Below are 24642 nucleotides of genomic sequence, written 5' to 3' on the forward strand. Positions count from 1 at the left end.
GCAGAGACTTTTAGTCAAAAAGAGAGTTTATAAGTTAAGAAACAGATTTTGTCAACAAGAGATATTTTTTAGTACAAAAGAGATATTTAGTTTAAAATTTAGTCACAAGAGAAAGGATTTTTTGGGGTCAAAATTTTTTCCCAAGAATATTGGGTGAGACCTGAGAATACCAAACTACTTTTCCGTACCTGCAGCAGCCTTTTCCACGTATTGGAGATCGGAGCAGAATTCTGACGCACTGGGGAATTTGTGTTGTACAGTCTCTACGATGTAATGCAGTAGTGTCATGGACCTGTCTGTGGATTTGGTGTCAAGTAACTGCAAAACAAACGACCAGATGAAAAAATATGAAACAACTAAAATAATGAGGGGGAAATATTGTGTATATGAGTGATAAGCAGGCCTGTGTGCAGTCAATTTAGCTGTAGGTGCTCTATATTCAAAAGTAGTTAAAGGCAGTGGACATTATTGGGAATTATTCAAAATAATTATTAGCATTAAACCTCACTTGGTAACGAGTAATGGGGAGAGGTTGATAGTATAAAACATTGTGAGAAATGGCTCCCTCTGAAGTAACGTAGTTTTTGAGAAAGGAGTAATTTTCCACAAATTTGATTTTGAGACCTCAGACTTAGAACTTGAGGTCTTGAAATCAGCATCTGAAAGCACACAAATTCGTGTGACAAGGGTGTTTTTTCTTTCATTATTATCTCGCAACTCCGACGACCGATTGAGCTCAAATTTTCACAGGTTTGTTGTTTTATGCATATGTTGAGATACACCAAGTGAGAAGACTGGTCTTTGACAATTACCAATAGTGTCCAGTGTCTTTAACAGTGACCAATGATTATTTCTACTCACCGTGTCTAAACTTTGTAATTTAAAGCCGTAAGCAGCCCCTCGTTTAGCACTGTTCAAGTAGTTCCCGAACGCTAAAACAATCTGTAACAAAAGCACAAAAATTAATACTATTAACCCTCTTACTCTTGGTACCATTTCCAGTGTGTTGGCCGAACATTTAGCTGTTGTATAAACTGTCTATCAACTATCTGACCCGGGCCCAATTTCATAAAGCTGTTAAGCAGAAATTACTCCTTAACACATCTCTTGCTCAGCCAAAAATAAGTACGGCACCAGTCACAACAAGGTCAACTTAATGAAATATTGGCTGGTATCCTGTTTCTGTTAAGCATCGCTTTTCTGTGCTTAAGCAGTTTTTGTGCTTACATGGTTCATGAAATTGGGTCCTGAGCTGAGGTACAAGTGTACAAAGTGACAATGACCTAGTTATTCGACCTTGGCATGGTCTTTCTCAAAGGTTAAAAGACAACACACAACACAAACACACATAAAAAGTGTATTAGTGTAACAGAAACTAAAACTCTGTGATTCTAGGCAAAGGTCTTAAGATCAGTTGCGGAATTCTTTACCTCCAATATCTTCTTGAGCCGAGTTGACGTCTTGATGGTGAGAGAGGCAGACGTGATTGCATTCAGTTGCTGGAAAGAAAAATAATTAATAATAACAACAATTGTGAAAATAAAATCCTCCGACAAAGATCTAACTAGGGTAAAAACAAAGAGCAGGAGAAAGAAATAATTAAATAATTGAAATAATTCAGGTCAATTATATTCAAATAATTGAAAAAATTCAATTATCAGGGAAAGAATTGTATAGTTGCTTGAAGAAAAACAAAGAAAGGGAAAAAATGTAACAACTATCAACCTCAAACAAAACTGGCATCTGTAAACAATTCTAATTTTTAGTGGTAACACCAAAGTGCAACAAAGAGCAGGTTTGTTTAATTTATCAGGGAAAAGAATTTGCCAAGTGTTTCAGGGCTCGAGTTTTACACTGGTACACAGGCCAGTGGCTTTAGTGTTTGGCCAGGTAAAGCCCGGTTAATATTTCCTGCAAATCTGAATTTTGACATCACAAATTCGCAAAGAATAATTTGCAGTTGACATTTGCTTATAAAACAGACCTGTGACGCAAATATTGGCATCGCATTGACAATCACATGAAGTATGAACCAGGCCAAGTCATGACCAGACAAGTCTGGCAGTCTCGTGTTTTTCAATAAAATAATGATACTTCACTGTGTAATAACTTGCACCAATGAAAGTTATGTATGAATTTTGCCGTATGTTGAGTAACAATGTAACTTTATACTACAAAAGACAGATACACCTTCTCTTACATGTCTTCCTTGTTGCTTAATTGTTTGAATAAAATTATGTATGTCAGGACTCGGGATTTTTCTTTTTTCAATTTGATTCTTGTCTAGTACAACAAATTTCTGTTACAGTAAACATTTTGTGCTTCAAGCCCTGTGGTCTTGTGGATTGTTCTCCTCGATCCCCGGATTTCGGAAGATATTTGATGAAACTTACCGGTTTGATTGCATCTACAGTGTCCGCAAAATTACCCATGAAGCTCATGATGGCCAGACGCTCCGGCAGTCTCTCTACTTTAGACAACTGTGAGGAAAACCCAAAAGAAATAAAACATAATTTTATGGAAATGCGAAGTTAGTTCTATTTCTTGGTAGCTCTCTGCTTCTTTCAGAAGTAAGCAGTTTCTTCAAGCCTCGCACCTGTTTTGAGCATTTATAGGACAACTTTGGTTACAGCGCCTGAAGGACACAAACTGGTGTACAATGGGTCCTGATGTTCAAATACGCAAAGGACTTGCACAGTCAATCAAAATTATTTTATTATTTGTTTCATCTGTTCTCCCTTATGTTGTGGTAACTCACTTTCCTTGTTCATTTCATTATCTATTTTAATTGAAATCCTTTTCCAAGGACAAGGGAAAGGAATCTTACATTGATCATGAGTCTGTCTTCCTCAGTGAGCTTCTCAACAGGCTGCTTATCTTTCTCGTACTGTTTGAAGGACTTCTTCTCTTGATCGTTGGGAAGGAATCTCTGGAGTTGCTCCACGGTGTCCAGCGCAAGCAGCTGAAGATCCAACCTGGAAGATTTGCCAAATGAATCACAAGACATTACCCTCAAAATATAGAACTACAAGCCTTAAAGACTCTGGACACCTTTAGTAATTGTCAAAGACCAGTATTCTCACTTGGTGTATCTCAACATATGCACATAACAACAAATCTGTGAAAATTTGGACTCGATCGGTCATCAAAGTTGCAAGAGAATAATAAAACATTTGTGTGCAAAAATTTGTGTGCTTTCAGGTGCCTAATAAGGGCTTCAGGCCTGAAGTCTTTAATTAATGTTCGAGTGAGATACACACATGGTGTTACCCCAAACAAAATATATATTGATACCTCACCATGCAATGCCTCAAATCACAGAGACAATACTTATTTCTCAAAACTATGTTACTTCAGAGAGAGCCGTTTCTCACAATGTTTTATACTATCAACAGCTCTCCATTGCTGTTACCAAGTAAATTTTTATGTGGAGTTGAACGGCTTGGCATGAGACCACTAATCCAACCCATCCCCTAAAATAAAATCCATCCATACCTCTTGATGGTCTCGGCAAACTTACAAAGTAAGTTTTTATGCAGAGTTGGGCTGGGCATTAAACCGCTAAACCAACCCTACCCCCTAAAAGAAAGTCATCCGTACCTCTTGATGGCTTCGGCAATCTGCTTGGATGTCAGCTCAATTTTCCTCCTCATGATGGAGATGTTCTGGAGGCGGTTGGGCTCCAGGAGGGACGCCTGCTTCTTCTTGGCAGGTGATTTGGTTATTCCGCCGTCTGTGGCCGTGAAGTTCCCTGCGGATTGGTTCTGTGTCTTAAACAGCTCCTCAAAACTATCAAAGTTGATGTCCTGAAAAAAACGCAAACAAACAAAAATGGAAGATAAAGGAGGAAGTGACTGTACAAAAGGTAAAAACGCTTAAAATGAAAGGTGATATCTGGAGATGAAGCAGCCTAGGCAGAAAAGTATGCTTACCAGAATAAGGTTACCAGCCAAAAAACAATGTTGCGTGAAGCATATTTGACTGGTGTCCGGCTTATTTTTGCAAAGCAGAGAGTTGCTAAACACAACTCTCTGCTTAAGCACAACAGTATGCTTACCATAATAAGGTTACCAGCCCAAATGCTTATATTTGCTTAATGCAGCTCAATAAAATGGGCCGTATGGTTTGGTTTCATGTGTTAGAGCCAGCACAAACGGAAAGGCCTGAATCTAGGATCCACATTTCTACCTCTTGGTAATTGATGGAGTAAAACATTTAGATTTTAAGGGGCAAATTTTAAAGACAACTTGGAGCGTCCAACTGCACTACTTGCAACAAAAATTCAATCGGTAGCACAACAAGCATTTTTTCAAACAAAGTCTTATTAATCAAAATAAAATTGTGTCACAATAAAAGAAAACCCCAGCCTATAGAATCAGTGCCTACCTTCATAACTTTGTTATCGTCCAGCTCACTGAAGACTGTTCCTCCGATCTGATTGGGTTTGAACGCCACCCAGTTGAGCAGTGGTAGACGGTACTTGGTTCGAATCTTGCCCTTTATGGTCACAGCTGAAAAAGGAATTAAAGGAGAGAAATTAGAAAGATCGCCAACAGAGTGAGGTTACTGTTTTTTACAAGCAACTTGGAAGCAAAGCAAGTAAGTTTGCTTTTCTGCAGCTATCAGGAAGTGAATTCCACAGGGCATTGGGAGAAGGCTCGGGCTCCTTTTTGAATTTGTTTTTTAGACAAGTTTGCCCAAACAAGGCTAAAAGCAACTCTTGGTATGGGGCTCCATGAAGAAAGATTAGTTACTATAATAAGCTCTGATGACGTCATTCACTCAATGGCTACTGTGTGGCAATAAAAACTGTATAAAAACGACATTAAAATCTTTCAATTCTACTTCAATTGAAAGTTTAGTTGCTGTCAGTTATTTGAAAAATAATGTAAAACAAAATTCCCTTGCATGTTTTTTTAATTTATTTGATGTCATTTAAATAACCTATTCCACCCAAAAGTCCAGGGCCCAATTTCATGGCTCTACTAACTGTAAGCACAGAATCGGCGCTTACGGAAGCAGGGAATTCTGTGCTTACGGCAAGCGTATTTTACGGGTTAGCGGCAAACTTTGGCTTCTGCGCGTGCGTACTCAACGTTACTAGGCATTCTCTGCTTACAAGGCTAGCGCAGAAGATCGGCGCTTGCACGTAAGCGGGGAATCGTAATCGTAAGTGCGGTACTCGGCGGTAAGCAGAGCCATGAAATTGGGCCCAGTTGGGCAGATACGGGTTGAGGAAAACAATTCTAAAGAATAACAGCGTGTCATACTTACATCCATCAGGTGCAGCTCCTGGAATGCCACCGGGTGGTGGAGGGGCACCTGGAGGGGGAGGGGGTGGGGGTGCGCCACCAAATGGTGGGGGAGGAGGAGGAGGCGGGGCTGATGTTTCTAGAGGGGGAGGGGGTGGGGGAGGAGGGGGAGGAGGGGGTACTGTTCAACAAGAAGAAACAAAAAAGAAAAAAAAAGTAATTATTAGTCAAGGATCTGAAACTATCCATGGTGGAAATACAATATAGTAAGGTTTGCGGAAACACCATGTAATGATTATCTCTAAATGAGTTGGGGGTGGTTCTGAAAAAAACCGTAGGTTTGAACTCGACGTTTCGATCAGTATACTCTGATCACCTTCTGGTGAAAGCTGGACCCTGAGCTTTATTGATTTTTAGTCGTTAGAATTGTTACACTACCAACAAATTAGGTTCGATTTCATAGAACTGCTTTACGCACAAACAGTTAATAAAGACAACAACATTACGCTTAACAGAATAAGGCTACCAGCCAAAACACCCAGTCACATGTACCTCTGTGTGACTGGTACCCTGATAAGCAAGAAAACTTAGCAGCTACTCAAGCAGCTTGCTTTTAGACATTAATACTCTGACTGGGATTTGAACCCATACACCATGACTCAGCCACCAGAGCTTGAACTCCTTTTGACCAGACTCACTCGGACACAACACACCACAGAAAATAAAAAAAAATGTAGTTTGTACTTACGATTATCTGGGGGTGGAGGGAAGCCCCCGCCAGGTCCATCACCCATTCCACTACCACCTCCGCCGCCAGGACCTCCAAAGCCCCCTGGGCCCCCTGGACCCCCTGGACCACCGGGACCCCCTGGACCGCCAGGGCCCCCTGGGCCACCACCACCACCACCACCACCACCACCACCGCCGCCAGGGCCAAAGCCTCCACCGCCCCCAGGACCACCTCCGCCTGGACCGCCGGAACCTCCTCCGCTTCCAGGCCCTCTAGTGGCAGCTGTTCTCTTTAGCGTCTCGATTGTAATGTCAGCCTCTTTCTTCTGAGTCTGTGTTTGAACGATTTAAAAGAAAACTTTACAATGAGAATGAAGTTTGCATATTGATGTTGGCGTGGTTCCCACTGCCCAGACCTTAGTTGGGAAACTGAAAGCTACAAAGTGAAACTAGGACAAGCACCAGTCTATTTTAAAGTGGTGCCATCGCTTTCGATCACAATAATTTTTTCTAAAAGAAAATTCATAAATACCTAAGACAGTTTTTGCTATTCCTATTGGTGGAGAGTGCGTCACGTGGGGGTGTTTGAACCTTTGATAATGACCAGTAAAAAGTGTTGAAACATGGGCGTGACACGCAAGCTGCACCTGTGCTTATAAGACAGTTTCTTCATTCCTATTGGTCGAGAGCAATGGCCGGGACAGTTGTGCCACATCACGCGATGCACGCGACGCACACAACAATCTCCTTATAAGGAATTGTTCACCCGAGGGCCTTACCATTTCATAGCTGGAGGGGTGTTGTGTTGAATGAAATCACTGAACAATTATAATTTTTGCATTTATTTTACTTTTTGACAAAAAGTGTTGATGTTTTTTGACCGAAAAGGTATTTATGAATGGGAATCACAGTGTGTTGAATCGGTTTTCAACTAGTGGTTTAAACCCGCCGAGGCCTGGTTCTTGATAATTTACCTCGACTTCGTTTCGGTAAAATAATCAAGAACCAGGCCTCGGCGGGATTAAACCACTTGTTGAAACCTCTTCACCACACTGATTTCCTTATTAAAAACTGGTTTCGGTGATTACAAATTTGTTCATTTAAATATTTTGGAAGGTCTGATGTGTACAAGCAAACTTTTTATTTTTATTTGTTCACTTTTTCACAAAAACTGTGATGATTCGTTTTTCTCCGTTAAAAAACCCCCAATGCTATTTGCACTTTTGTTTTTATTTTTATTATTACCAAAACAAACAAAAAACTTTATAAGGCGCTGGTTATTTCATCTCATATCTTTTAAAATAAATTCAATGTTTTCTGGTGAATCAAAAATTAATCAGACCACCATACCTGGACTAAATCAAGAGTTTTGGTTGCAGCAGCAAGCTCTAGTTGCAGCTCTGCGATTCTGGCAAGAGAGGAGTCTTCAACGCATCGCAATCTGTCTGTCGTCTAGAGAGAGGGGACAAAACGGAGAGAGATAAATATAAACAAGAAGAACAAATGGCCAAAATCAACTTCTGCCGTCGATTTCACAAAACTCTTCCTAACTAAAGACTAATCTTATGACTTAGGACGAGTCCCATCCTTGCACTGTAGCATGCAGACCTTAAGATTAACCCTAAGTTAGGGCGAGTTACTCATCCTAACTCGAGATAAGACGAGTCCTAACTCTTTGTGAAATCGACGGCTGAAGAGTTTAATCAACAATTGTCCTTCTAACAATCATCTATTCTCCGGGGGATACCACAGTGAAATAACGGCCTGCCCTTTCACACTTCACCCCTGATATACCCCGGGGAACGGGCATACGTGGGAAATAGCCACCCCTGCTCTGGAATAGGGGTAAGCGGTAAAACCTTGAGGTATTATTGAAGCGTGCAACCGAAACCTTGTGGAGTGTGGGGAGACCATGGTGAATGTGTGCAGGGGTAACTGTGGGGTAAAAAAAACCTCCACAGGGGTTTGCGGAAGCACAACGTTCATAAAACCATTGCTATGAGTTGAATAAATTTTAGGCTTAAATGAGTAGGAGGAAAATCGGAAAATCCATGCGATCCACTTGCAAGACTCCGGGCCCAAGGTGGGATTTGAACCCGGGGTCCACAGAGGATGGGAAGGAATGGGAAGAAACCACTGAGCTAAACTGAATGCCCTTTCTAATCCGCTCCTCAAGGTAGACTGACAGTGTAACCAACTACTGTAAAAGGTTCTTGAAAAAGTAAAAAATGTTTGATACTTGATTGGTCTGCACACACAGTAGTTTAACTAGTGGTATCTTTTCTCACCTTCCACCTCTAGAACCCTGGTTCGAATCACTTCAATTTTTTTTTAACTTTTACTTTTTTTTTTTTATGCAAGTCGCCAGACACACAAGGCCTGAAGGCCACTTCAAGGTGTGGTCTACAATTATTTTCGTCCAGAGGCTTAGCCACCTACTCCTAGGGCTGAAACAGGGTTACCCCTTTTACAGTCCATAAGGATGAGCCTTGGGTATCATCAGTCCGAAGCCTGGCTGGTAGAGCAGAAAGCACCACCTCCCCAATTTTATGTAGCAAGTGTCACAACCGGGGTTCGAACCCACACTCTGCTGATCAAACACCAGAGTTTGAATCCGGTGCTCTTAACCGCTCAGCCATGACACGCCACGGGTACAATGTGGATAGGGTTTCAGTCCCTACCTTGCTGCCTGGGTTTTCCCAGTGAGGAATAATTCTTTGAGGTTTTTCTCTCACATCTTAAACTGAAACTTCTTTCCTTATCTTCTCTCCAATGGGTTCTTGGCTAGTACAGTGATTAATTCTGAGAATCCTTGGCTTCACAACCAGAATAAATGAAACGAAACGAAAGAAAAACTGAAAGACCAGAGCTGACACTGCTTTTTGTTTTACCTGATAGAGGGTGTCCTCTAGCTGCGTAACTCTCTCCAAGGCGGCGTTCTTGGTGTCCGAGTCTTCCATTAACTGACCCACGTCAAACATGTTATCGAGGTACGCCTGGATTTGCGTATGAAGTCTGTCACTCTCTGTGTTCTTCAATTTCTGTGGGAAAAAGGCAAAAACGAATTTGAACCTGCGGCCTTCCGATTAACATGCCAGCATTCTACCAACTGAGCTATCTGGCCCTAATGTTAGTGGTCTCCCTATGTTGTTAATATCTTTGTTTTGAGGTGCCAGTCAGAAGCAATACAACAGTTAACTGCCAGGGATACCCCCAAAATTTGCATACAACCTGGGAAGCGACATGAGAGGGATCACCCTAACCAGATGTACTTTTTTATTACAAATGTATAAACCACAAGGGGAAACTGAGTAAATCCTGCATAAGTAAATTTGTCTTTTGTTCAATAAAAATTTACCCAGTTTTCTCTTGTGGTTTATTTATTTAGTAGTTTTTGTATGCTTTTGTAAAATGATGTTTATCTGTAAGTTGACCTCTTGTCTCTGGTAATAGACCCTTCCCATGAAATATGCTAATTACATTCACGTATGTGTACATACCCTATTGGTTGGCAAACGCCATAGAGTTGTGCACTAAGCAGATGCGCAATCGCGTCTGCGTCACGCAGCCATTAGCTGTGTACAAAATGTTCCCTCATTTTGCCAACCAAAATGTTAGTGCGCACGCGCTATGTGCAATTTACATATTTCATGGGAAGGGTCTTTTGCTTGATGGTTTAGCAAAAGGCAGGTATCTGGCATCGTTCACAAGCCTAGAAAACGATGGCACCAGATACTCGTCACGAAGGGCTGAGCTGCCCGCTTACCTCTAGGTATTTATCTAAGCCCAGGTTGGTAAACTCAAACTAAAGGGCTGAGATACCCACTTACCTCTAGGTATTTATCTAAGCCCAGGTTGGTAAACTCAAACTAAAGGGCTGAGATACCCACTTACCTCTAGGTATTTATCTAAGCCCAGGTTGGTAAACTCAAACTAAAGGGCTGAGATACCCACTTACCTCTAGGTATTTATCTAAGCCCAGGTTGGTAAACTCAAACTAAAGGGCTGAGATACCCACTTACCTCTAGGTATTTATCTAACCCCAGGTTGGTAAACTCAAACTAAAGGGCTGAGATACCCACTTACCTCTAGGTATTTATCTAACCCCAGGTTGGTAAACTCAAACTAAAGGGCTGAGATACCCGCTTACCTCTAGGTATTTATCTAACCCCAGGTTGGTAAACTCAAACTAAAGGGCTGAGATACCCACTTACCTCTAGGTATTTATCTAACCCCAGGTTGGTAAACTCAAACTAAAGGGCTGAGATACCCACTTACCTCTAGGTATTTATCTAAGCCCAGGTTGGTAAACTCAAACTAAAGGGCTGAGATACCCGCTTACCTCTAGGTATTTATCTAACCCCAGGTTGGTAAACTCAAACTAAAGGGCTGAGATACCCACTTACCTCTAGGTATTTATCTAACCCCAGGTTGGTAAACTCAAACTAAAGGGCTGAGATACCCACTTACCTCTAGGTATTTATCTAAGCCCAGGTTGGTAAACTCAAACTAAAGGGCTGAGATACCCACTTACCTCTAGGTATTTATCTAAGCCCAGGTTGGTAAACTCAAACTAAAGGGCTGAGATACCCACTTACCTCTAGGTATTTATCTAAGCCCAGGTTGGTAAACTCAAACTAAAGGGCTGAGATACCCACTTACCTCTAGGTATTTATCTAAGCCCAGGTTGGTAAACTCAAACTAAAGGGCTGAGATACCCACTTACCTCTAGGTATTTATCTAAGCCCAGGTTGGTAAACTCAAACTAAAGGGCTGAGATACCCACTTACCTCTAGGTATTTATCTAACCCCAGGTTGGTAAACTCAAACTAAAGGGCTGAGATACCCACTTACCTCTAGGTATTTATCTAACCCCAGGTTGGTAAACTCAAACTAAAGGGCTGAGATACCCACTTACCTCTAGGTATTTATCTAAGCCCAGGTTGGTAAACTCAAACTAAAGGGCTGAGATACCCACTTACCTCTAGGTATTTATCTAACCCCAGGTTGGTAAACTCAAACTAAAGGGCTGAGATACCCACTTACCTCTAGGTATTTATCTAACCCCAGGTTGGTAAACTCAAACTAAAGGGCTGAGATACCCACTTACCTCTAGGTATTTATCTAAGCCCAGGTTGGTAAACTCAAACTAAAGGGCTGAGATACCCACTTACCTCTAGGTATTTATCTAACCCCAGGTTGGTAAACTCAAACTAAAGGGCTGAGATACCCACTTACCTCTAGGTATTTATCTAACCCCAGGTTGGTAAACTCATACTAAAGGGCTGAGATACCCACTTACCTCTAGGTATTTATCTAACCCCAGGTTGGTAAACTCAAACTAAAGGGCTGAGATACCCACTTACCTCTAGGTATTTATCTAACCCCAGGTTGGTAAACTCAAACTAAAGGGCTGAGATACCCACTTACCTCTAGGTATTTATCTAACCCCAGGTTGGTAAACTCAAACTAAAGGGCTGAGATACCCACTTACCTCTAGGTATTTATCTAACCCCAGGTTGGTAAACTCAAACTAAAGGGCTGAGATACCCACTTACCTCTAGGTATTTATCTAACCCCAGGTTGGTAAACTCAAACTAAAGGGCTGAGATACCCACTTACCTCTAGGTATTTATCTAAGCCCAGGTTGGTAAACTCAAACTAAAGGGCTGAGATACCCACTTACCTCTAGGTATTTATCTAAGCCCAGGTTGGTAAACTCAAACTAAAGGGCTGAGATACCCACTTACCTCTAGGTATTTATCTAAGCCCAGGTTGGTAAACTCAAACTAAAGGGCTGAGATACCCGCTTACCTCTAGGTATTTATCTAAGCCCAGGTTGGTAAACTCAAACTAAAGGGCTGAGATACCCGCTTACCTCTAGGTATTTATCTAAGCCCAGGTTGGTAAACTCAAACTAAAGGGCTGAGATACCCACTTACCTCTAGGTATTTATCTAACCCCAGGTTGGTAAACTCAAACTAAAGGGCTGAGATACCCACTTACCTCTAGGTATTTATCTAACCCCAGGTTGGTAAACTCAAACTGGAGGTACGATCTGAAGTTCATTTCCTCCACTGAGTGGACCACGATGTTGATAAACTGCATACAAGCCACCTGTAAAAATATACAAACAAACAGACATTCCAATAAACAGACGACTCATGACTGGACAAGTCTAACGGTCCCGCTTTGAAATCTGTCATTGAGGAAGATCCTTTACATTGGGGGAAAGTTGCGAACTCCTGATGAATCGTTATCTTGAATTCTTGTGACCAAATATTTCTTCAATACTTCTACCGAGTAGTTTAAAGGCATGCTATATTTTTCATTTAAATTCAAGCCCTGTGCCTCCTTTACTGGTAAAGACAAACTCTTACCATGAAATCAATGTTGGTGTCCTCATATTTCTGGAAGTACTGAAACAGATTCTCAAATCTAAATCTCTCACCACACTCCTGAAGAAAAAGGGCAATAAAAAAGAAGAAAACGAGTTTAAAGACCCCTCCTTCTACCAAGACACTCCAAAATGTAACAACGCCCACTGCTAATCCTGTCTCGGAAAAGTGTTGTGGAATAAAGGCCAGGGCCCAATTTAATAAAGCTGTCAAGCAGAAAATTCTGCTTGGCAAAACCCTTTGCTAAGCAAGAAATAAGTGGGGTACCAGTCACACCAACGGTATTTTGGCTGGTAACCTATTTTTTGCTAAGCAGGAGTTTTCTGTGCTTAGCAATTGTTTTTGCTTACAGGCTTTATGAAATTGGACCCTAGTCACACTTTAAGGCAACTACTTGCACTGTATGAAAAATTAACACTCCACAGCACAAGAGACATTCTTCTAGCTGTAAGAAAGCTGAAATATGAATGAATTTTCTTATTGGAGACTGCCTTGAACTGGTTGGGTTGCATGTAACTTGCCTCATGTGACATGACCATTAAGACTTGACATACGGTGTCAAGTGTTTTGAAATTATTTGGAGGGAACATAGATTGGCGTGAGCTGATTGTTAGAGTAAAGAATTCTCAAAGAGGAGATGTAAGGAGTCGCTGAGTAGTGCCGATTAAATTTCCAGCTGGGAAAACCAATCATTCTTATGTCAAGGGAGCCAATTTTTAGGGGTGAAATCTCACTTAAACATGCTGCCATCAACAGAGCTTCAGACAGCCCAATAAAATAAGAGGTTGTTTCAAGCTGAGCTTATGCTTACATCCGATGTTTCGCCGAGGGCGAAGTAAGGGCTGTTTGTTTTGATGAGCACACTGTCTGTAATTGATCTAGCAAATTAATTAATTAATTGATTTGGACGGACGCCAACTGGCGTCTGCTCGTCGCTCACCAATTTGAAGTTGTCGAAGGCACTGAGGATGATTTCATGTCCACCTTTGACCAGACAAACGGCTGCTAGGAGCTCCAACACCAGGGCTTTGGTTCTGGAATAAAAAAGTGTAAAATAAATTATTTTCTTTGTTCAAACCCAAACTATTTAAAGCCATTGGACACTTTTGATAAACAGTATTGTCCAAGGCCCACACTTTGTGTATCACAACTTCTATATAAAATAACAAACCTGTGAAAATTTAGGCTCAATCGGTCATCGGAGTCGGGAGAAAATAACGGGGAAAACCCACCCCTGTTTCCGCACGTTTCGCCGTGTCATGACACGTGTTTAAAATAAATCCTTAATTCTCGCTATCGAGAATTGATATTGTTTTAATGTTTTCTCAAAACGTAAAGCACTTCATGGAATAATATTTCAAGAGAAGTCTTTCACCATTACCTTCTGTAAACCCTGTAAGTTATTTGTAAATCTGTGAACTTTTTTTTTTTTTTTTTTTCCTGTACCGAAAGTGTCCAATGGCTTTAAAACTAAATTAAAACCTCAACTGGTTATCATGTTAGTCTTGAGGCTCAGCCTGGCTGAGATATAAGTATACCCAAATGTTTATGGGTACCCTTGTGAGAATCTCTTTCGGAAGAAGTAGTTGCTCTGAAAATGGAGCAAGTTAATTTTGATCTCATCAATTTGACTTGTGGTCTCTAGCAATCATCAGGGCCCAACTTCAAAGAGCTGCTTAAGCTAAACAAATATCTGAGCAAAACAAAACGATGCAGGCTTACCAGAATAAGGCTTCCCAAATGCATTCATTATTTTGCATTAAAACACCCCCTAAAACCATTCTGCTTTTTCACTGGTTTACAGCGCTTCACATGATACGACTTAGTTTTACTAGACACCCGGCGACCGTGTGATAGTTGTTTGCCATGCAATAGTAAAGACTATTACATGGCGCCCGCGGTACCCAGACGTCTTTTTACCCACCGCGAACCCAATCAGTTGTGCGTCTGTGTGTCTGAAATGCACGTACCTATGTTACATGTATGAGGATGATAAATAGTCTGTTGAAAAAAGAATGCTCCGGGGATCACCTCGGGAGTCGTAGTTTTAACCATAGCACTCGAAGCAGTCAATATTTGTATACTATATGTGCACAGTGTTAACAGTCCAGCTGTAGATAAGCACCAACAAGTGTAGTTCACAGGTATTTGTTCCTGGTGTAACAAAAATAGTGTGTTTTTCTAAGCACTCACATCCGAACACCTTTCCTCCCGACACTTTCATTTTTACAGCTCTCAAAACGAACGAAAACTTGTGTTTCCAATAACTGTTCAATGACACAGCATGTTTCCCCTTTAACTTTAACTAATCCAATACAGACAAACTCTATCAGCTTAAACAAGCTGCTGGGACATGATTTTGTTATGGACCTCGTAAGAAGGAAGTTTAAAAAACAAGCTTGGTGGTACACCTGGCTCTGGCTTATTTAAACAACTTGCTGTTATGTTTAAAACGCAAACTTGCTGTTATGTTTAAAACGCAAACTTATGTTGCTGCTGCAAAAACGAGGAAAACACCTCACACACAAAAATATCCTGTACCATGTTTCAAGTTTTCTAAATGACGGAAGGAAAAAGCCTTTTGACTCTCACGGATGTTGCGTTGTTAAACAGCGCCCTCAACTCACCTTGGGCTCTTGTGATTAAGGCTGAGTGCGATAGCGTTGATACATTCATTGTGGTTGATCACCAAATTAAAACCGTACTGTAGACAGAAAAGAAAAAAAATAACTTTAGCTTATTTGTTTTTAAATATGCATTTGAAGGAATATGTTTTGACAAGACTTGCTTCGAATGGAATATATCTTGTTTTTTTAAGTTTATTTATTGATCTTATTTGTTAATTTTCTTTCTTTTTGAGGGGTTGGTAGACCTTTTATCATGATTTTTTTCCGTAAGTTTGTAAAGCCATCTAACAAACATCACAGTATTTTAAATTTAGAAGCAATCAACTGAGTTTCACACAGATTAAAAATCTTGCTTACTGAAGTGTTTTGAATAATTATTCATGATTTCCCTTTAAACATAACAAGTGACATCATCCCATTATTCCTGACTGAAATGGAGCATTGAACTCTGACCTTTGCCCACCCTATTACTAACAACACTACATCAAATGTATTTTGTCTGAATTAATTTGACTCTTCCAAATCACTAGCAGGAAGGAAGTCATATCCAAGGACATTGTTCAAACTAATTAAACATACCACAGACAAAAACAACAGTATGTATTTAACAATTTCATGTAGTCGATGAAATGAAATCACTAGCATTCAGTGTGTACAAAGTCTGTTCTGTCAAAATATTTTGCTATGCAAAAGTGCTGAATGAATAATCCTTCTTTGACATGTATGCATCTCTAATACAAGAGAGTGTACCACAACATAAAACAAACTTAACTTCCTAGACCTTATTGCAAATACTCGGTATGCGCGCGTTAGACATGGAATATGGTGCATGCTGGTCTAGCTAACAATCAAGTTAAATCGCTAGCTATACCAGCATGAACCTCATTCAACAGTTTGTGCTTGCGACATGGGTGTTTGCGAAAAAAGGTCTATGGTGACATTGGGTTTCGGAACGGTGAAGAGCAGAGTGTTGGTTCGAGTCCCAGTCATGACGTTTGTATTATTGAGCAAGATGCTTCACCATCATTGCTTTGTCCTTCGAATGTGCTGTACCTGAAAATTCATAATTGCTCTGCAGCACATGATGCAGACATGAACGTCGTCCCTCGTAATGGCAAGATGGTTGGGGGACCCGCCAGCCTTGGTGCTCTTCCTTGAGTTTCTGACGCTAGTCGAAGACTTTGGCTTGGGGAGGGTTTCCTGCTGCTCTTCAAACCTGGTATGGTAGAGAGATTCACACACACAATAAAAGTGAGAAGTCTAGGAACAAGAATAAATCATTTAGAATTCCCCAGATTGCATAGGTCCTTTTCGAACACGGCTTCGGCTTTAGATTCGGCTTCGGGCTCTGTTCTCTCGTCTGAAGCCCTGAGCACGTTAGGCAAAGCGTGCGCAATTGTCAAAACAACCATGGGGCCAAGCTACACGTAGCCAGAGCCAAATCTTGAGCAGAAGCTTAAGTTTCGAAAAGGGCCAAAGTAGGGCTTTAAAAAGCAATTTTAAACACCAAGTATAAAACATTCTAAGGACCTCGTTTCAACTAAGCGTGCTTCGGCCAAACTTCCCAAAAAATGGGTCCAGACTGCCCCACAGATTGGAAAAATTCTGGGGAGAACCCCAGTATATTGATTTTTTAGTTTAGACATGAAATAGAAAGTACGAAAAAACTAGTTCCCCTTTGCTTTCTACTTTCCAGAAGGCAAACTGACCTCATTCCAAATTTGTTTTAAAAAGGCAAGCGAGTGTCGGGACAGAAAGTTAAACTGAAAGAAGAAGTGGTCACAAAAGAATAACATCCCCACTTTGCCGAGAAGGCCGAGAAGTATTATTTATTTGGTTAAGTAACGAGAATCTATGTAGAAGTCAAGGAAGTTTATCAGCAGAGTATTTAAAATCCAAATGCACTTTCATTTTGTAATTTTAGTCCGATGACCTTATCAGCAGGGCCCAATTTTATGGCTCTGCTTACCGTAAGCAAAGAATCAGCGGTCACAGAAGTAGGGAATTCCGCACTCACGTCAAGTGTATTTCCAGCTTGTGCGCGTCATACTCCACGTAACTAGGCAACCTTTGCTTAGTATAACAAATTATAACAAATTCTTATATAGCGCTTAGACAGTTAGCGCAGAAATTTGGCGCTTGCACATAAGCAGAGTATGATGATCATAAGTGCAGAGACTGTTTCTCATTAGCCAATCCAGTGAGCTGCACGTACACAGCTAGGGTGTCCATAGCGGGTAACCCTTAAAATGTTGATGGCATGACATCAACAGACACCTTGCATTGGCCGTCATCTTTGACGAAACATGCACGCGTGAACGGCAATCATTGGATGATATTTGTGCGCAGTGCGTACTACGCGTTCACCTTTCCATTGTTTTACATCAAAGATGGTGGTCGATGTCGTCATGTGCAATCCAACTATACCTAAGGTCTGCTCAAACCCAAAGTACCAGTGAACTTTCTCATAGGGACGTTGAAAAGCTCTGAGAATATACGGCTTTATAAAAAAAATGTTAAAAAAAAGGAAGAACAGCGAAAAATTCACTCACGTCATTGCTTTGTTGAGCCATTGTAAGTATTCAACCAGTACATCCAGGCCCTTGTTGTCCTCGTTCAAGAACTCACGTACCCACCTAGGAAAAAAAAACATGATTAGATAAAGGAAGTGGAGGAAAACGGATAAGGATAGATTAAAACAATAAACAAAAGAGCTAAGAAAACAGAAACCAGAGTGTAGGGAGGAACAATAATCGGCCATGCAATGTCAGAAAACCTCAAAACCTACCAACCAAACAACAGCAAATATACCAGCCGAAACACACTAATAACAAACCACCCAGCCAAAACACATCAGTGACAAATCTACCAGCCAAACCAGAACAGATCTACCAGCCAAAACACAACAATAACAAACCGCCCAGCCACAACAAATCTACCAGCCAGAACACAGCAATTACAAATATACCAGCAAAACCTCAATAACAACAAATCTACCAGCCAAAAACACAACAACACAAACCTAACACAGAAATGATACTTGGCCCTTGAGTAAAAAGGGCTGACCTACCTATTTATTATGTTAAAGGGTTTAATAGGCTTTATAAGCTATAATCACAGCTTTTCTGATTTTCCAAGGGAAAACAAATCAGCAGTCAGACTAAAGCAGGAAGAATATCATGCCTGCTTACAGCCAAAAAACGTCCACAACTCAAGTTCTGGTCCACGAATGTGGGCGTGGGTTCGAATCCCACTTCTGACACCATGTTATAATAGTTACAAGGTTGGAGACTTATTGTTATTAGTTGAAACACAATGGTTTATTGAGTTACTGTAGAACTGGTTGTGTGACATACACTGGGCTTACTAGCATATGAATAAACATGAGTGTAGACTTGTACAAGTCCTTCGTAAGTATTATCACAACAACAGTCAAAACACAGCAATAAACAAGCAAAAACTTTAATGTAAATCTATGGACATTTTGAAAAGGTACCCAAATCCTTGAATAGACTTTATAAGCTATAATCAAAGTTTTTCTGATTTTCCAAGGGAAAACAAATCGGCAGTCAGACTAAAGCAGAAAAAATATCATGCCTGCTTACAGCCGAAAAACGTCCACAACAACAACAACAACAAACTAACAGTCAAAACACAGCAATAAACAAGCAAAAGACTTGGCATGTGAGGTCTTTGGCCTAGAGAATACTGCTAAGTATAGGAATATATGTTAGATTGAGGGGCCTCGAAGTGGACCAAGCAAACAGCCACAAAGTAACGACAAGAAAGAAAAGAAAGGAGTAACCAAAATACGAAAGTAACTTACTGTATACTATTTGTTCGTAATGATATTTCCAAATCTCTGAGATTCTGTGTTGTTGTATCGAATATCTTCTTTCTTTGGCGCTGAAAACATTAAAATATAAAGAATTACATTATTAAATCAGGACTTTAGAATGTGATCTTTAAAGTATGTTTTCGTCAGAAATTTAACTTTGGTCATCTCTCCCTAACACTAAGTAAGTTTGGACCTACACTCAATCATGAAGTTGCCATCTTGTTTTTCCCCATTCATTTTTGTGTAACCATGATGTAACCAAATTGAAAACTGGAAGGGAAAAGAAGTCAGGTTCGATTGTTTTATTCATATATAGTGAAATGTTTCTCAAAATCTTTAAACACTATCGAAAGCTGCAGTGGAATTCTAACCAGAAGTTTTTTGTTGCCACTAATTTTAGAGAGATTACTGTTAGTATACCTTCCCTTTAAAGCTAATATTTTTTCAAACCTTTGAGAGATTCTGGAACTGACTTCCACCAACCTTTGATGTGTTCCCAGGCTCCATGACTCTCTTGATACGTACAATATAATGATCAGGTGGATCCTTCGCTGACACTTTCTCCTAAAAAACAACAACATCAAAACAACAATAACAGCAACATTTAATTAATGTATTCCAAACTAAATTTGTAGTAATTTAAGAAAATTGGGTTCTGCACCAGATTTCTCTTGCTCCACAAAATTCTTTCAAAAACATACATAAATTAGCTCTATTAAAAGCAACACAAAAACAAACAAAAAACAGCATACTTTATTTAATGTATTCCCAGGGGTGGATTTCACAAAGAGTTAGGACTAGTCTTATCTCGAGTTAGGACGAGTTACTAGTCCTAACTTAGGACTACCTGTACGTTTTTGATATCTCTTAGGACTAGTCCTATGTGAAATCGACCCCAGCTCCATTAACCAAATAGCTTTCATGCATAAGATATATCCTGTAGTGATTTTAGAAATTGGGTTACGTACTAAATTTCATGAGGTAAAAAAAAAATATTGCTCCACACAATTCTTTTCAAGAAAAACAAGCGGGAAGCAAGTTAATTCAAAGTCCACCATACTGTAACATGGGATATTGTTTGGTAAACTTGCCCGGGATTAAAATCACTTCACTAGCTCTCATGCTCATAAAGCCGCACTATAAAAGTTTGTCCCGTGGAAGGAATTTCAAAATTGCAAAAACACCAACAAAAGATTCCCTTTCAAACATGATTTATTATTATTCAAAAACAAATGTTTTATTCAGATAACAACTGTATTTAAATGTTTTCACTGGTGACGAATAAATGGAGTCTTAGAGCTCCACTCAAAAGAAGAAGAAGAAAAAAAATTTTTGTAAATTACCTGATCACAGATAAGGTCCCATTTTTTATCGTCTTCATACTGGCGGAGGAGTCTGGCCTTCTCAGGAGGCAGATCCATTTGTGCCTGGAGTAGAAAAAAAGAAAGAAAGAAATCGTCTTTATTTTAACAATTCAGTGATAAGCAATATCAAGCAATGGAATACAAGACAATCCTTGTCAAACAATGGAAATATTAACATTGATTGACAGTTTTGAATTTTAGCACTTTCCCCCCCCCCCCCCCCCAAGTTAGATGTTTTGTACAGTAAAGTTCACTTGTCGTGCCGGCCTAGTGTATCGTATCAGGCTTTCGTGGACATTTCAGGCTACTTTATCCCAATTTCACGTTCCACTAGAAGTTAAAGTTACTAAGGAAAAACTGCCTTGGCCTCACAAGAAGTACTGTAAGTATCAGCCGTCGATTTCACAAAACTCTTCCTAACTTAAGACTAATCTTAGGACTTAGGACGAGTACCAACCCTGCACTGTAGCATGCAGACCTTAAGATTAATCCTAAGTTAGGATGAGTTACTCGTCCTAACTCGAGATAAGACGAGTCCTAACTCTTTGTGAAATCGACGGCAGGTCCTATACATTGCACATATAAAAATGGTATTTGGATTGCTAAGTTGTGTTGTCAAATATGTCAAACGAATTTGTCACTTTCCACTTTTCCATATGGTCAAAATGGTCAGCTAAGCTGAGAAAACCTCATGATAACTGTTGCACTTTGTAAAAACGCAACCCAAAACAAGAAGAAAAATAACAAATGAATTTGAATTTTGTCATCTACAGATGCAGCATCTACATGTACATATGGTAAAAGTGTACATTGTCAATTTTAAATCAAGTTAGCAGTTATCTTAAACTAAAATACAAAACAAAAAAGACTAAATTTAAAAATTCATTGCTAAATATTATTCCACGGTCTTCTGATTTCTTTTGTCTTTCCCCTTTCATCAACAAATTTCACCCGTGCTTTATAAATAGCTAATTATCTCCCGCCTGGCTGGCGCCTTGTCTTTGTTCTTATCAATGCTATTATTAGAATCTTCCCTGGTTCACGGTCTAATTACAACATGTACCTGATAATTAGAAACAAAAGAAGGGCAGGGGTTACCGGCTAGATAAAGCTTAATTAGGACAACAGGACGTCCGCTTCGATGACTTTTCAATGTGCTAGACTTGTATCAGTCTCTTATGCCATCTTGCATAGCCTTGGATTTGCCATTTTACCATTTTTAAATCATGTAAATTTATCTGTACAATTCGATGCAATTTTAACAACCTACAAATAATAACATGGCGGTACCATGATAATAATAATAATAATAATTAAAAAAATAGTACCCCCTTTGAAAATGTTTTAGTTGCTGTTAAAACAACTATTTGAATCTTTGTTGAGGGAACCCAGTAAGAGTAAGATGGTCTTTATACATTTCTTCAAGATGATTGTTATTTTAGTACTTCCTTGATTGACACATGTGGATATGTCAAAATGTTAATGGCAAGTGATGATGGTACAGTGAATTTTCATGCAATTTGCAGATCATGTGCATGTTTAAAAACTCATCTCAAAACATTTCTCTTTAAAGGCAGTGGACACTATTGGTAATTACTCAAAATAATTATTAGCACAAAACCTTACTTGGTGACGAGTAATGGGGAGAGGTTGATGGTATAAAACTTTGTGAGAGATGGCTCCCTCCATAGTGCCATAGTTTTCGAGAAAGAAGTAATTTTCCACGAATTTGATTTCGAGACCTCAGATTCGGTCTCGAAATCAAGCATCTGAAAGCTTGCAACTTCGTGTGACAAGGGTGTTTTTTCTTTCATAGTTATCTTTCATTGAAATCAAATTCGTGGAAAATTACTTCTTTCTCGAGTTTCTTACAATGTTTTATACAATCAACCTCTCCTCATTACTCATTACCAAGTAGGGTTTTATGCTAATAATTATTTTGAGTAATTACCAATAGTGTCCACTGCCTTTAACCCCTCTTTCAGACAACATACCACAGTCACAGTGTTATAAGGTCATTAAAAGCAATTTCATAATTGTACTGAACAAAAAAAGGTGGTTATGAAACTTGTCTCTAACTTTGAGAAAAAAATGTTCAAAATTCATAAATGAATGTTTTCCTACGAAATTTAATGTTTCTTTTTACCAAACAGTTAATTTGGAGACCACTCTTGATCAATTAACTCCATTTACCAAAGCTCTAAAATAAGCATTATGCAAAAGCAATTTCATGAAATCGCTCTTGCTGACTCTCTTGTACCTAGTTAATTCCTAATTCCTAGTTATTTATTTATTATTTGCTATTGGTTATTGTCAAAGGCTAGTCTTCACAGTTGGTGTACCTCAACATATGCATAAAATAAAAAACCTGTGAAAGTTTTAGCTCAATCGATCGTCGAAGTTGCGAGATAATAATGAAAGAAAAAACACCCTCGTCATACTAAGTTGTGTGCTTTCTGATGCTTGATTTCGAGACCTCAAATTCTAAACTTGAGGTCTCAAAATCAAATTTGTGGAAAATTACTTCTTTCTCAAAAACTACTTCACTTCAGAGGGAGCTGTTTCTCACAATGTTTTATACTGCCAACCTATCCCCATTACTCTTTACCAAGTGAGGTTTAATGCTAATAATTAATTTGAGTATTACCAATTGTGTCCATTGCCTTTAACATTATATAACTTTTGTGTGCTTATTATGTGCTTTTGATTTTGTTACTTTTCTATGTACTGATCATTTCTCCTATTGTACTATTTTCCAACAAGAGTATGGAATAAACGTCGTATTGAAATGAATTGAATTGAATTGAAATCAGTTGAAATCCAAAACAAACTGCACTAATGACCTATTAGTTCGGAGTCCAAGATACATGTACAACAAAGCTATACACATACTTCATACCACAAACAATAATTCTTTGTAATACCACATGGGTCAATGACCATGTGGTCGATTCCTTTATGTACACATATTGGGACAATGCAATGAACACTCTGTATAGTGTGTAACCCAAACTTGTAATTGATCCGGATTAACAGTGGCACATTTTGATAACTGCCTCTACAACACAAGCTGTCAAGTCATGGCCGAGTGGTTAAGACACCTGACAAAACCTCTGCGGTGTTTCTGATAAGCTGAGTGTGTGGGTTCGAGTCCTGGTCATGACACTTGTGTCCTTGAGCAAGATATTTTACCATAATTGCTGTGTCCTTCAGATGGGAGGTTTTGGGACATTAAAGACACTGGGCACTATTGGTTATTGTCAAAGACCAGTGTTCTCACTTGGTGTATCTCAACAAATGCATAAAATAACAAACCTGTGAAAATTTGAGCTCAATTGGTCGTCGAAGTTGCGAGATAATAATGAAAGAAAAAACACCCTTGTCACACGAAGTTGTGTGCGTTTAGATGGTTGATTTCGAGACCTCAAATTCTAAATCGAGGTCTCTAAATCAAAGTCGAGGAAAATTACTTCCTTCTCAAAACTATGTCACTTCAAAGGGAGCCGTTTCTCACAATGTTTTTGTACCATCAACCTCTCCCCACTACTCGTCACCAAGAAAGGTTTTATGCTAATAATTATTTTGAGTAATTACCAATAGAGTCCACTGCCTTTAAGCCATAATAGCTCCTGAGTACTACATGTAGGACTAGCAGTGCACGTAAAACAACCTAAAACACTATGAACCCAGTACATATATCGTGGAAGAGTAGGGGTTAACTCCAGTGTTTCTGGTTCACATAGCAAGCACCCTTGTTTACAGGTTTCCTCAGGCTTGCAAGCTACAGTGAAAGAGTAGTTGTTAACCCTGGTGTTGCTGGTTCACATACCAAGCACCCTTGTTTAAAGGTTTCCTCAGGCTTGCAAGCTACAGTGAAAGAGTAGTGGTTAACCCTTGTGTTGCTGGTTCACATACCAAGCACCCTTGTTCACAGGTTTCCTCAGGCTTGCAAGCTACTTATGAGGCATCCTTGGTTTTCTCACAAGAAATGTATATATAATACTGATATCTTTGAATTAAATTTGAAGGTATAGTAACTTGGTTAAATTTATGTGACCAATTACAGATGTCATAATTTATTCACGAACAAATTTCATTGACTTGAAAATAAATAAATAATTCATGCTTAATGGCAAACCACGGTAGAAATTTCCCCCCAAAAGGAAAAACATACACCAGAATAATCATCCCTCACCTTTTAAAAATGAAGTCTACCCAATTGTATCGTTATTTAATAATTTATCTGAGACATATTGCCGATGATAATTGCAGACGAGTTTATAACATATTGATCCCAAGCCACTCGGTCCCTTTAATTAATGCCAAATATGGTCCAAAGAGCAGAAAGTAATTAATGAATGGAGCCAATGAAAGGAGTCTGTGAGGCGTTCCTGGAGCACCATTCAATATTACTGAAATGGTCTGGGCACGGAC

General features: G+C 39.5%; 1 protein-coding gene across 1 annotated transcript in view; it reads right to left on the reverse strand.

Annotated features, from left to right (window-relative positions):
• Positions 1-24642, reverse strand: part of LOC139949201 (formin-like protein 2) — a 49377-nt gene that overhangs the window by 10634 nt on the left and 14101 nt on the right. Inside the window, exons 3-22 of the mRNA XM_071947593.1 lie at positions 20188-20271; positions 19295-19408; positions 18833-18912; positions 17559-17642; positions 16060-16222; positions 15007-15083; positions 13320-13413; positions 12362-12439; positions 11988-12098; positions 8873-9022; positions 7332-7433; positions 6001-6313; positions 5275-5433; positions 4387-4511; positions 3601-3806; positions 2828-2975; positions 2394-2480; positions 1431-1499; positions 862-942; positions 189-318 (exon numbers count right to left, since the gene is read on the reverse strand). Of these exons, the coding sequence (XP_071803694.1) occupies positions 189-318; positions 862-942; positions 1431-1499; positions 2394-2480; positions 2828-2975; positions 3601-3806; positions 4387-4511; positions 5275-5433; positions 6001-6313; positions 7332-7433; positions 8873-9022; positions 11988-12098; positions 12362-12439; positions 13320-13413; positions 15007-15083; positions 16060-16222; positions 17559-17642; positions 18833-18912; positions 19295-19408; positions 20188-20271 (2455 nt within the window). The remainder of the gene's footprint in view (positions 1-188; positions 319-861; positions 943-1430; positions 1500-2393; positions 2481-2827; positions 2976-3600; positions 3807-4386; positions 4512-5274; positions 5434-6000; positions 6314-7331; positions 7434-8872; positions 9023-11987; positions 12099-12361; positions 12440-13319; positions 13414-15006; positions 15084-16059; positions 16223-17558; positions 17643-18832; positions 18913-19294; positions 19409-20187; positions 20272-24642) is intronic.

The sequence above is a fragment of the Asterias amurensis genome, chromosome 16 (assembly GCF_032118995.1).
Source record: "Asterias amurensis chromosome 16, ASM3211899v1".
NCBI lineage: Eukaryota > Metazoa > Echinodermata > Asteroidea > Forcipulatida > Asteriidae > Asterias > Asterias amurensis.